Raw genomic sequence first — 13,301 nt, 5'->3', positions numbered from 1 at the left:
GTGTCGCTGAAGGTAGTCCTGACACTGTAGGCGGTCTGGAGGTGTGTGTGGGTGGCGCCTGGGACCTGATGGCAGTACCTGCCCAAAACGCTGAAGCAGCTGGTACACACAAGTCTTTGAAAAACGCCGGAGAGAGTAGTTTGCTGGCTTCCTGTTCTTGATCTTATACAGGATGAAGGCGTTCTGCATGCACATATCAAGCAAGTGCAAGAACACCTTCATGTACCAGCGACGGTTCCTCCTCAGGCAGTCTATCTCTCGTATCATCATGTCAGACTTGTCCACCAGCCGCATATTGACGTTGTAGTCAATCACAGCATCAGGCTTCATCACAGGCTCGCCAGTCCTTCTGTCGACCTTCCCTGTGGCTTGCATTTCCCCCTTGTGAACTGTGGTGAGCACATTGACGATTCTCTTATCGTGCCACCTGATCGCCAGCATCTTGTCAGTTTTCTTCAGGTGCATGTCTCCCCGCTTTGATCTTTCAGCCTCGGGGAAGGCAGGGTAGTGTGCCCTATTGCTACGGACAGTGCCACATGATCTGACACCGTGTTCAGAAAGGTACTTGGCGAGTTTTGGAGCTGTATAATAATTGTCCGTATACAGGACATGATTCCCGCCAAAGTACTTTTCCAAAAGCACTTTCACCACAGAACCAGAGAATCCAAGGGGGTCAGTCTTGTCCAAGTCCACATTGCTGGCGGTGTAGATAACGAAGTCTAAGATGAACCCCGTCTTGCAGTCGCACAGCACGAAAAACTTTATTCCAAAGCGGTGGCGTTTGCTAGGAATATACTGCACGAACCGAAGACGGCCCCTGAACAAAACCAAGGACTCGTCAATCACAACTTTCTTGAAGGGGCGAAGGAACCTCGTAAACTTATCCTTGATCAGGTTCAGGATTCCCCTCACTTTCCACAATGGGTCAGTTGGGGAAGGCTCATCGTTGTTCGCAAAGTGAAGGTAAGTCATGAGTTGCCTGAAACGATCGCGACTCATGTATTTATTGAAGATGGGTGTGGGGCAAAGATCGTCAGCACTCCAGTATTCCTCGAGCTTGTGCTTCCAATTGTGGGGCATCAAAAGCATCAAGCCAATAAATACAAACAGTTCCCTGATCGTTACAGGAACCCATGCTGCCATCCGTGACGTGGATGGCGTTGCAGCTTCACCTTCACCTTCACGAACTGCAGCAGATTGCCCCTCGTACCCGTTCGTCTCGGTACAAATCTGCTCCATTACTTCATTATCCAGGAAGGCCAACAGGTAGTCCAAACATTCACCATCCTCTGGGACAGGGAAGTCAGCCTGTATTCCACACCCACTGGCATCAAAGGGCAGATCTTCCGGCACAAAATCTGAGCCCTCAGACGACACGAAGGCATCCAGAGTGCCCTGCCTAGGCTGGGAGGTGCTGGGGGCGGCGGGGGGTGAGGCAGGCCATGTGGCAGTGGGTGAGGCAGGCGGTGAGGCAGTGCGTGAGGCATAGGCTGTCCTAGGTCGTGTCGGTGTAGTGGTGGTGGGGAGATAAGCCGAAGGTTCAAGGTCACTCGCGGTGGCGTGACTGGCGAGTTGCCTAGTGCGAGTAACCTTAGCAAGTCTTACACTAGGAGACAAAGTTCTACTCCTACTAGCACGGACACTGGGCCTACGGAAACCTCTACGTAAACTAGACTGCCTACTTCCCTTCCGAGGTGGTGAAGGCGACTCTGAAGACTCCGGAGAAAGGGCAGCTGAAGATGACGACGAGAGAATGGGGCTGGGAGTGCGTGGTGGGCTGGCGGCGGCGTGACGTGGTGTAGGGGACAATGGCCGGTCTGAGGAAGACAATGGCTGGGAAGCTGGGTCACCACTTCGTCTCCTCTTGGCCCCCTTTCCATACACTAGGCCCCTTTTCACAGGAGCCTTGCCTGTTGAGGTGCTGGGCACAGGAATAGTCACTTCTGGCACCTCAGACTCAGCACTCGATAGTGTGTCTGACTCTGCCAGGCTAGATAAAACACCGACGTCACTTCCATAATCCATGGACGCTTTCAATAACTCACTAGCTATAGCCGAGTCACTAAGTCCCTTAGCAGTTCCTTGTAAGGGTTTGTACGGGGTGGAGGTCGCAAAACCCTTTTTCGGAGGGCTGGAAGGCACAGACTCGGAAGAGCTTGAGTTTGACATGGTGTCACCTTGAAAGATTCTGGTGGACTGACGCTAAACAGGGGCAAACTGCGGGAAAAATTGCTAGTGTGACAACTGGGGAAACAAGCGTTTCCAATTAGCACAAAGTGCTTGCGAAAGGAAGGCACACATTGACAAGTATGAGCCGTCCGCGCGCTGCCATATCGCACGACGAGGGAGGGCCGGGCAGCGGTGCGTGGGTGGGTAAAAAAAATGATACTTGGCAACAACCGAGGTCAGTAGTACAAAGGTCAAGTGTGCTAAAAGTAGCTAAAGGGTGGCGGTACTGATAGACAATACCAGCTGGAGCCTGCTTGCCCGCGGTTATTCAAAATTTACTAGAATCGCAAACGCGACGATCCGCCGTTATGTCCTTTTGGCCGAGCGTCGCAAACGAGACGATCCACGTTTAAGGGGTTAAGTTTTCTTGTAACGTAAGCATTTTTTCAGTTATGATTAATAAATTCACAGTCTTTTCTTTTGAGCTAGATTTAAATGTATAAATTGTGTTTCAATTTTCCATGCTGTTCTTACTCAGTCTTTGCTCCCAGTTTGCGCAAACTTTTCTTGATATTAATCATGACTGGTAGTTAGCCAGTTCTTTCGTATTAATTCAAAATAAAACTATCTGCACAAGCTAGGAGATGAGAATGCAAGAATTTGATCTAGTATTACTAAGTTCCAGGTTTAATTACTGTCAGGAGGCAAGGGTCATTCTTTCTCTCAGAGGCCAACAGTACTAATAATTCAGCATTTGTGAGTGGTTATACCCAGTTGAGCACTGTTTGAAGAGAAAGTCTATAAATCTCTTGTTTTCTAAGACTGGTGACATGAGCCAGAACATAGTAAAAATTTAATACTCTAATTTCATAAGTTAATCGCCCTTGTGACAAGTGGTGATTCCCTCCCCCCCATGACACACATTAAGGCTGCGTTCACACCAAGCGATTCGATTCGATTCAATTCATGGAGAATCATTTGATTCTATTCATTTTGAATCAGCGCCGTTCATACCGACAGAATCAAACTGTCAGAATCAACAGGGAGTAGTGCAAAGGCTGACTTGAACGAGGATGGACGTAGACGCTCTTGCTGAAATAGAGGTGTTGCTGTGGCTGAGACGGCGTAGGCGTAGGCGTCCAAGAAGAATATGGGTGCATGAAATTAATGCAAAAAGACCTGATTTTGGGAGTTTCGGACACTTGTTCCTAGATTTGATAAAAAATTCAGACAAGTTTTATGATTATTTTAGGATGACCACTGAACAGTTTAAAATGCTAGTGGAGTTGACTGCACCCAACATAAGAAAACAGAATACTAATTACCGACGTGCAGTTGGAGTTGAAGAAAGGATTGCCATTTACCTTAGGTAAGAAGTGAACTGTTAAAAAGTCTGAAAGTTGGGAGAAGTAGTGTTTCATGCAGTATAAAAGACATCTTTTATTTCTGGTTATGAATACAGAATACATTAAGAAAACATATCTTTTATTTCTGGTTGTGCATAGAGTAAAAATAAGTATAAATTCTTTGTTTCTGGTTGTGAATATATTAAGAAAATAGACATCCTTTATTTATGGCTGTGAATACAGTAAAAAAATAGACATCCTTCATTTATGACTGAATAGAGTAAAAAAAATAGACATAATATGTTTATCGTTGTGAATGCACCAAAATCATTGTTCCACTTTTTAGCATCATAAATAGCACGTCGCTCTCTCACTAAATTTATCAGGACGTCCGGTAGCATGGTGCTCACTCCTCCACTGAATCACCGTGACTGATGAAAAAATGGACCCTCGCGCATCAGTGATTCTGAATCGCCTTGAATTGCCATGATTTGAATTGAATTGATTCGCTTGGTGTGAACAGTTCCTATAGGAATTAACATGTCGCATCAAGACGAATCATGAATCGATATGATTCTCCATGAATTGAATCGAATCGAATCGCTTGGTGTGAACGCAGCCTAAGATGCAGACACATCACTGGTGTAGGAAACCTATGGGACAATCCCAAAGGGGCAGTTGCTTACCTGTGGCCAATTCGTCTACTTGATCAGACAGACCTGAGTTAAGCAATAGCAACAACAACAACTCTACATTTTGCTAGGCTGAGTTCTGTACTTTTTAACATCATAACTTGATTGCACTCTCTCTCTCTCTCTCTAAATCAGCATTTTTTGAAATGCTAGTCCTCACAAAGAGTAAAATATTTCTAACATCCTACTGCAGAAACTGATGATTTCATTGATGGCAATAAGACAATAGTTGCATGCACATGTGTGTGTAAGCATGCATGAATGCTTGTATGAATGTGTGTGAATGCTTACTTTGCAATAAGGAATTTGGCCAGGTGTAGGTGACCACAGGTGGCTGCAGCATGAAGTGGTGTCCATTTTTCAGAATCCTGAGCATTAACATCAGCCCCGTGTGCCACCAGCAGCCTCATCATTTCCTCGGAGTCGTCTATGCAACACTGATGCAGTGCTGTCAATCCATCTTCGTTGGTGGAGTCAGGGTCAACGCCACTCTCCAGTAAGCTTTGCACTGAAGACAATTTCAAAATTACTTAAATGGCATCTCTAATTTACATGAAATTTTTTCTATGCTAGTTGTGACTCGTCTTAAGCATTTATATACACTGCAAAAATCACCTACACAAGAGGCTGATATGAAAGGTAAAGTTTTCAATGATTACTGTATACTGTACAAGTAACAACAAACACTCTAGCGGTCATACACCGACCACTACCCCGCCAGCTAGAATATGCAGGGTGTCCCAGGAGGAAAGGGCACTTTCAACTAAGAAAATATACATCTGGGAATTCTAAGCAAAAAATGCAGTACAGGTATCAACACGGGTCAAACTCCTGGCAATTAAGAAGCTACAATTACTGATGAGTGAATTATGAAGGAGACCATTTTCTTCCCACAGGGTCAACAATTACTGTAACTGTAGCTCTCTCACATTTTAGACTTGGACTTGTGTTCATGTAGTGTCTTTCACTTAGAATTCCCTCATCTATTACTGTATTTCCCAAAGTTACGCCACCTATACAAGTAATCCCTCCACTATCCGAGGTAATAGAGCCAAAGGCACGTCCGAAAAGTGGTCCTGTCCGGATAGTGGGCACCAGCCTCCTGGACTGGTACTTATAGACCCTAACCCAGCCTAACTTTGAAAGCCACCTAAATAACTCCCTACCGGACATGCATAGCACCTATTTAAACCTATTTAAGACCCTATTCACACCAATAGTGGACATAAAACATGAAATAAATGAAAAGGAACCAAAGGATGAGGAATTAGAAGTGACTGTACCTCAGCCAGGGTACTTACATCACGTTTGTGGCTGCCTTTCTAAGGTTTTGGCAGTGGTGAAAATACTCTTGAAGCACGTACAGTAATCCAGTGTTGTGCTGCACTTAATTCTTTGCACTGTGAGTTATAATTGTTTAACACTGCACATTGTTCTTAACTGCACCACTGCAGTTCTAACTGCCAGATAAACTGCCAACTTGCACTCCACAGTTGATCCTTTGCACTCTAAGTTCAAATTTCTTAACACTGCACAACACTGTAAATTCCCATGTGGTCTAGAGGCAAGGTATTGCTGTATATTCACTGTTTATTCACAAAAAACGAGCACGTGTGGCTTCCAGTACAATAAGGATCTATTCACAATCGAAGTTTGGGAGTAACTGTTGATGTCGGAGAAACAGAGCTGCCAGATTGCAATGGCCACATTACCAATCTCCTCAACTTTCACTACCAAATTTAACTTTTCATTACCAAATTCGTAAAGCTAGCATTTATTCTTCACTAATTATATATACAAGTGGAAATACATGTAATCACTCTCCTTAAAATTAACAGCATGTTGATTATTTTCACACTATGTAAGGTAGCAGATTAATCAGAGAGAGCAAACAATCCACCATCTCCATCCTGTGTATCCTCATACATGTGAAAAATCCATTTGGTAATGCATTATTCTGATTCATTACCAAACAAATTTTTCATTACCAAATTGCTGGGTGGTAACCATATAACCAAACCATACGTGCTCCCTACGTGTCAACAAGTGGGTTGGTGGAGGGTTAGTGCCCCTCCCCGTAAAACAAATAACTCAGAGTCAAATGGCCACCCCTTGCGGGATTATGGCGTCTGGCAATAGATAGATAGATAGAACCCTGACAGGGAAGGGGGGAGGGGGGAGGAAGGAAGGGGTGAAGGGGCAATGGTGTAAGCAGCTGTTTGGCGCCGTGCGGCAATTTCAAATTACGGGTGGGAAAAAATTCGGATTTCTTGGGGACTTTTTATCTTTTTCTGGCCATTTTTTGGTTCCGATGTTCCAGGCCCACAATGTCCGGTAAGTGGGGATGTCCGGAAAGTGGGCTTCCGGAAAGTAGAGGGATTACTGTATATATATTTACACACAAAATCATATACCGGTAAGTACTTTAGTTGGGGTTAAAGAGGGGACATTAGTAAGCAAGTAGGTCAAGACTGGGAGTTGTTTAAAAGACCAGCTTTTATAATGACAAAGCATATCCTTGTATAAAGGGCTCCAGCCTGCGCAATACCCCTAGGTTAACAAATGACTGAATACTGTATACAGTATAATACAACTTCTCATATCTATGCAAGCACCCATAGCATAACCCTTGACTATCATACAAGGTCTCCCTCAGTTTTTATAAACATCTGGCACAAGCCTAAGGTAATCTTGATGTTGTATCTGTATCAGTTCATATGAGGTCCACTGCAGGATCAGAGCTTCTCCTTGGAAAGGGAGTTATTGCCAGAATTAATCCTTCCTTATACTGATTAAGTATAAACTGGCATGTGGTGCCTACAGTATCAGCAATAGTAGCTCATGAGATAGATGAAGTGCTGTAATGGCTACTGGTAAATTGTGCATGTGTCAGTCTATACATTTATTAATGTCAACAACTGAAACAACAGGGTGCGAATATATGCAAGCATATGTAGAGTCACACTACCAGGACTCATTTTAAATGTCCTGCACAGCTCTAGTTAAATATGAATATGCTACCATCTACACACCTTGGTTACCAGTCTAATTCACAAAAAGTAAAATGGGGTCTCCCAGAGGTAAATGTACTGCATTACAGGATAAAAAAAATTCTCACAAAATTTTTAAAATGCAACTTTGCAACACTCTACAGTACTCTAAGACTGCAGGAATATCTTTACCACACAACCAAAGATAGTTTATGTACTCACAAATACTGTGTTTGTTAATTTATTAAACATATAACCTTACTAATTTAACTGGAATGTGGTCATCAGCCTAACTTGTGGGGAAGATTTACTGACATACCACCCACTATATCCTTCTGAGATACTGGTAGAAATATGCAACCAGTTGACTAATGTGATATTTTTCAAAGTTTTATAAAATCAGCCTAAGTCAGCCAGAATAAAAATACTAGTGACTTTACCAACAGTTGTGTCCACACCACACAAAGATAACAAACCATTAAAAAAATAACAGGTTTTATTCATCAGGTATGACAAAAAGTCAACATTAAAAAAAAAAAAAAAAAAAAAAAAAAAAAAAGAGGTACACTACAGTATTCACAAGCTAAATGCAGACCAAGTGCTGTCCAGTCCCTTTTGTGATGCTAACAGAATACAGTAAACTCTCAATTATCCACTGCAATTCAGCCAAGCCCTTTGCCAAATAACATGAAATGCCAGATATCGCATATGCAGTGCACCATTCCCCTTTTAGCCAGATACTGTGATTCTATCCATCTTGACCCTCTATCCTAAAAACTTTACCAAGAGTAAAAGATGAAAACTGAGCTTATAAACATAATACCATACTGTAATGACACAGTACTATAATACAGTACTGTACATAGTGTGCTACTGTACAGTATGTACACATTTAGTGTTGGCAACAACAGATGGTAGAGTTGCACACTGTGCAGTACAGTACTGTATGGTCTATGTAGTCTAGTGATGAAAGTCTCCCCCAACGATTACTCCAGCTCCACCACCTCATGCTTGATCTCTGCCAAGGGCACTGGAGCAGGTAGCGGAGATGGACTGGCAGAGGGAGTCAGGTGGAGCTCCTATGAGGCATCTGACTGACCTCAGGTGGAGAGACAACAGTCAGTGGGGCTGATGGTGGAGCCATGGCTGAAGTGCCTGGCTGAGATGAAGAAGTGGCCAAGGTGGTGCCTGGCTGGGGTAAACGACAACAATATAAAGAAGTAGAGGGCTGGGGTGACAGAGGCCAGTACGAAGAAGTCAATGGCTGGGGTGACAGAGGATGATGCGAGGAAGTCGAGGACTGTGGCGACAGAGTGGTGGGAGTCGTTGGACAGAAAAAGGATGTGATGGAGGACTGCCGGGGGATCTTTCTTGACTGCTGCTTCATCACATTCTCACGGCCCTGTCGCAGGTAAGTGGCCACGGCATCAGCAAAAATGGGCTGCCAAATATGATGCTCGCAATAGTCAAGAAAGACATCCACTGAATCACAAACTGTTGGAGCCTCAGGATTTCTGCCACTTCGTCATCAGTGTCCTCCTCTTCCTCCTCCACTTTGTGCTTATTGCCCCCTGCAGTCACAGACTCCACAATTTCCCTGTTGGACAGAGTCAGGTACCTGGGGTCTCCCTCATCCTCTTCCAGCAAACTGTGGATCATGTTTTCAGTTAACTGTTCCCCTGCTGCTTCCATACGCTGGACGAAATCCTGAGCTTTGAGGCCAGTAAAGTCAGCAATGACCTCTTTACCCTTTGAGGAGCTTGTTCCAACCATGCTCAAGCATGAGTGCAGAAAGTTCCCTCCACGCCTGTGCCCAGCTGTAGATAGCAGGCTTAAGGAAAGACCACTTGAGGTTGGCCAAGGTCTTCTACCCCCTACGGTCCACCCCTAGGGCTGCCTCCTCCTCGTCCTTGAACACAACCATCACATCTTCCATAAATCTCTTCCATTACAGCCACTTCGTTGCCATGATAATACCCTAGTCCATGAGTTGCAGGACTGAGGTTGAATTAAGGGGCACGAACATGACCCTAATACGACCTCCATCTCCAACCAACTCCGTCTCAGAAGGATGAACAGGAGCATTGTTGAGGAGCAGCAGAGCCTTCACTTGATCATGGACAAGGCCAAGACTCTCCGTTTGATAACAAATAATCTCCTTCACAGACTGTAGAACCAATCTTTGAAGGTCTTGGCTGTAAACCAAGCCTTCAGCATGTGGAAATAAATCACTAGATGATCCATTAACCCCTGACACAACGTAGCTGTTTAGCACGCCCCACTACAACAAATTTCAGACAATGAAGCCTGTTGCATTGGCACAATCCAAAACAGACAGGCACTGTTTGCTCACCTTCTGACCAGGTATTGACTTCTTTACATCTGCCAAGGTATTAGTTGGCAAAGACCTGAAGAACAGACCAGTTTCATCAGCATTATTTACCTTACTGAGACATAACCCTTCTTCATCCATCAGGTTTTTAAGCTTGGTACAAAACTCACCAATTCCTTCCATGTCTGCATCCAACACTTCACCACAGGTCATCTTGTTGGACAGCCCATGTCAATGTTTGAACTGAGTCACTCAATCTTCAAACACCCTGAAATCCGCAATCCCCCGCTGCTCAGCGAACTTGGCTGCTGCAACCTTCAGCTTGACAGGACACAAAATCACGCCACTACCACACTGTTGTCAAAACCACTTCTGGCAGGTCTGGTCGAGTTCACAAAGGCATGGCTTGGCCATCATCTTGCATTCATGCCTTAGCATAATCGCACCATGTTGACCCTGGAAGAACACCTTGATGGAGTGCTTGTTCTTCCACATATCCTGCAACGTGGTCCAGGGCATGTCACAGTGCTCCATTAGCCTTGCAATGGTTCAGCCTTGCTCTATCTTCTCAATAATCTTCATCTTCTCCATGGAGAAAACAATACGATGCCTCTTAGCAGCTCATGGAGGCAGGGACCAACACAAGGCCAGCAGGACCTGCACCAGCCAGGGCACCACCACAAAAGCCACAGCTCAACCATCATGCACAACTAGTAACGAGCACTTTCAGGGCACAGGCGAGGCATGACAAAAGGAGAAACAGCACGCGGGGGAAGGGGGGGGGAGAAGAAACAGCACTGGGGAATAGGAGAAACTGCACTGGGGGCTAGCACTCACACTCGTAAACAGTACAGTATAAAGAATTTTATAACAACAATGGAACACTAGGACATGATAACTGAGAGGCTCTTGGCTTTGCAATACAATACAGTACACAACCTTGAACGTAGGACGCTCAGAGTTAGTGACAGCAGGAAGGTTTTGTGATTGTGTGGTCAGGAGAGTGGAGCACACAGGTACTGCACATCCTCACTCAAAAACATTCACATGCGAGAATGAGAGCGCCGAGGTATTCTTTGTGCACTGAGTGAGGCGCACCCATGGCGGATTCTGATTAACTGGCACATAGTGGGCGTTTTCACTGGCTTCTGAGTTTTGGAATTTCCCCTGGCGTTGGTTGGCTACCTCTTATGAGCCAGTTGAGATGCCTTAACACCAGATATTGCATTGGACCGCCAGTTACATCCTGTTTTGGCGCTGGATGTTGCATAATTTAGCTGGATATTGCATTAACAGAGCTAAGACAGGTGCGCTTGATATTGCGTTGGGACGGATATTGCAGCAACGGATAATTGAGAGTTTACTGTATTTTAAATTCTCTTCCTCTCCTATGTGAACACTGCTGCTAACAACAGGATACAAGTTATCCTCATTATAGGACTGGGATGTATTCCAAAATATGACCAAGCACCAGTAGTTATACAAACTGAGGGAAACCTGCTTAATCTTTATAAGTAGCAATGTAATTCAACTGACAATTTTCTGTTATTTACTCTGGCCTTAGTAGCAAAATAAAAAATAAATAAACAAATAAATATATAAAAAGTTATATAAATCAGCAGACCCTCACTATAACATACAAACTGGGGGGAAGTCTGTTCTGATACAGTCGATAATCTGTTACATCCAATCGTCCCACCAATGTCTGATATCAAGCATAAGTTTGAAAATAAATGAATACAACAGCATATTCTAGTAATAAAATTTTACATTAACCTGATCCATAATTTCACTCTTTTGCAGCTTATTTCACAACCTTGTCATAGCACCTCTTCATGACTAGTACAGTACTGTACTGTATTACTATACAGTACTGTACACTGTATTACTAAACAGTACGGTACACTGTATTATGTTAATACAACTAAACAGTCATGATGGGGAGGGGACAATTTCGGGCCAGGCTGGAGTAAAAAGGGTAGGAAACACATTTATTGCGACTCAGAGCATCCCATTTAACAGTCATTGTTTGTTTTGGCCGACAGAAGTTCAGTGGCATTTGCAACATACACTAAAGTAAGATTCTACTGGAAGTAAAAGGTGACATACAACCAACTTACTGTATTAGCTACCATACTAAAAATCATAATGAAGGAAACTAACCTTCTTCAATATCATTCCTGGCAGCAGCTTCCAACAGCATCACATTACTAATAAAGAGAACTTTCTTTGCATTCTCCCGCCGCCTCTTCTGTGCTTCATTCAATGCTGTTTTTTCCCTCTTGCTTCCCACCATCTCCTTCTCCTTTTGTGACCACTTCTTCATCTGCTGCATGCGTCGGCGTCTGGCCAGCTTAAGTCGCTCTTGCGTCGACAGCTTCTCAATGTAAGCCATCTCGGCAATAAGCTCACTGTGCTCCATTTTGACAAGCTTGCCGCCCACCTCACGCGCTATCACAATTGACAGATGCTGAAGTTTCACATTGGAATGACACCTTACAAGAGTTCAAGGGGATCACTGTTTTGCAAGAATACACTTAACAAGGCAGTACTTCTATTATCACTTCCCTCTAAGACCATGGCTGATAATTCAGAAACACTATGGGAGTGTAATCTATAGAAAAATATGAGACTTCTCAGTTTACAGTCTAAGTTCATATTATGCAGCATACTTCTCACTCTTACTTCAACTGGCATCTTGTTCAAATGATAAATTTTCTACTAAACTTTCATATTTCCAAATAAAAACTCAAAGCTACTGTACAAAACTAAGGCACCAAGATACAGTTGTACTGTATTGAGATCATGCTTGGACGGATTATCTATTATGCTGTAAACCTGCAAAGAAAAACAAAAATATTATACAAGCAAACATTAAAATAAAAAAGTTGAAAATACATTATGATGCCACCACTGTTCTCTGCTTCAGTACTAGGATAAACATAAAATTAAACTAATGAACTATCTTCACTATCCCCCAACTGTAATGCAGCTTCTCACACCAAGACAACACTTGCTACCTCATGTACAGTTTTTGTCAGGAATATTGCTCCACTTTTTGGTTGAAGAACCCTCATACAATACAGTACACTATTCTGAAAAGCTTGTTGTAATTTGTAATTTGAAGATAACATCAATAATGTTCAAAAGTCACTGTTCACCGACCTGCTATTTATCATAAGGCAGTGGATCGATAGTAGAGTCTTTAATAGTAGCTCCCTCACTCTCCTGCCACAGACAGTCCTTCAATATAACCTCAGCAAAATTTCTCTGGGAGTATGGCTGAAGTGGCCAATGTCCTGCAATCCACCAGCTTTAGCTACACTCAGATAGGCTAAACCTAAGGCCAAAACAAAATAATGTACCGGTAACTCAAATTCACAAATAAGTATTCACATAGGCTAAGGTGGGAAGGTCTAAAACACAGCTGTTTGATCTCCCTGTAGATACAAATCAGAGAAGAAGAAGCCACAGGGATACTGGTACTCTTCTCCCCTGTGCTATAAGCTTCTGTACACTCTCTACCACCACCATTGCCCAAATTTCTTACCAAGTTAAAAACAGTGGTTGGTGGTCTGAAGCTACCACAGCCTGAAGTTCATACCAAATGAATAACTGTGGTTGGTAGGTTGAAGCTTTTCTAGATTGTAAAAGGAAGAGTCACTGAACAATTTCTTGTTTGGTCTAGCAAAGCTCTGAACTATCATATCATATTAAATGAATAGGCCTTCATTCAGTATAACACCCCATCTACAGTATTGCTTCCATTCAG

At 43.5% G+C, this 13,301-nt stretch overlaps 1 protein-coding gene across 1 annotated transcript in view; it reads right to left on the bottom strand.

Annotated features, from left to right (window-relative positions):
• Positions 1 to 11,951, bottom strand: part of LOC145396864 (protein phosphatase 1 regulatory subunit 16A-like) — a 130,043-nt gene extending 118,092 nt beyond the window's left edge. Inside the window, exons 1-2 of the mRNA XM_080270151.1 lie at positions 11,693 to 11,951; positions 4,499 to 4,715 (exon numbers count right to left, since the gene is read on the bottom strand). Of these exons, the coding sequence (XP_080126277.1) occupies positions 4,499 to 4,715; positions 11,693 to 11,951 (476 nt within the window). The remainder of the gene's footprint in view (positions 1 to 4,498; positions 4,716 to 11,692) is intronic.
• Between the last annotated feature and the right edge of the window lie 1,350 nt (positions 11,952 to 13,301).

The sequence above is a fragment of the Coenobita brevimanus genome, chromosome 39, assembly GCF_032717465.1.
Source record: "Coenobita brevimanus isolate Jiangsu-jjx chromosome 39, ASM3271746v2, whole genome shotgun sequence".
Lineage (NCBI taxonomy): Eukaryota > Metazoa > Arthropoda > Malacostraca > Decapoda > Coenobitidae > Coenobita > Coenobita brevimanus.
Note: the sequence above shows the minus strand (reverse complement) of the source record. Positions and strands in the feature narration are given on the sequence as shown.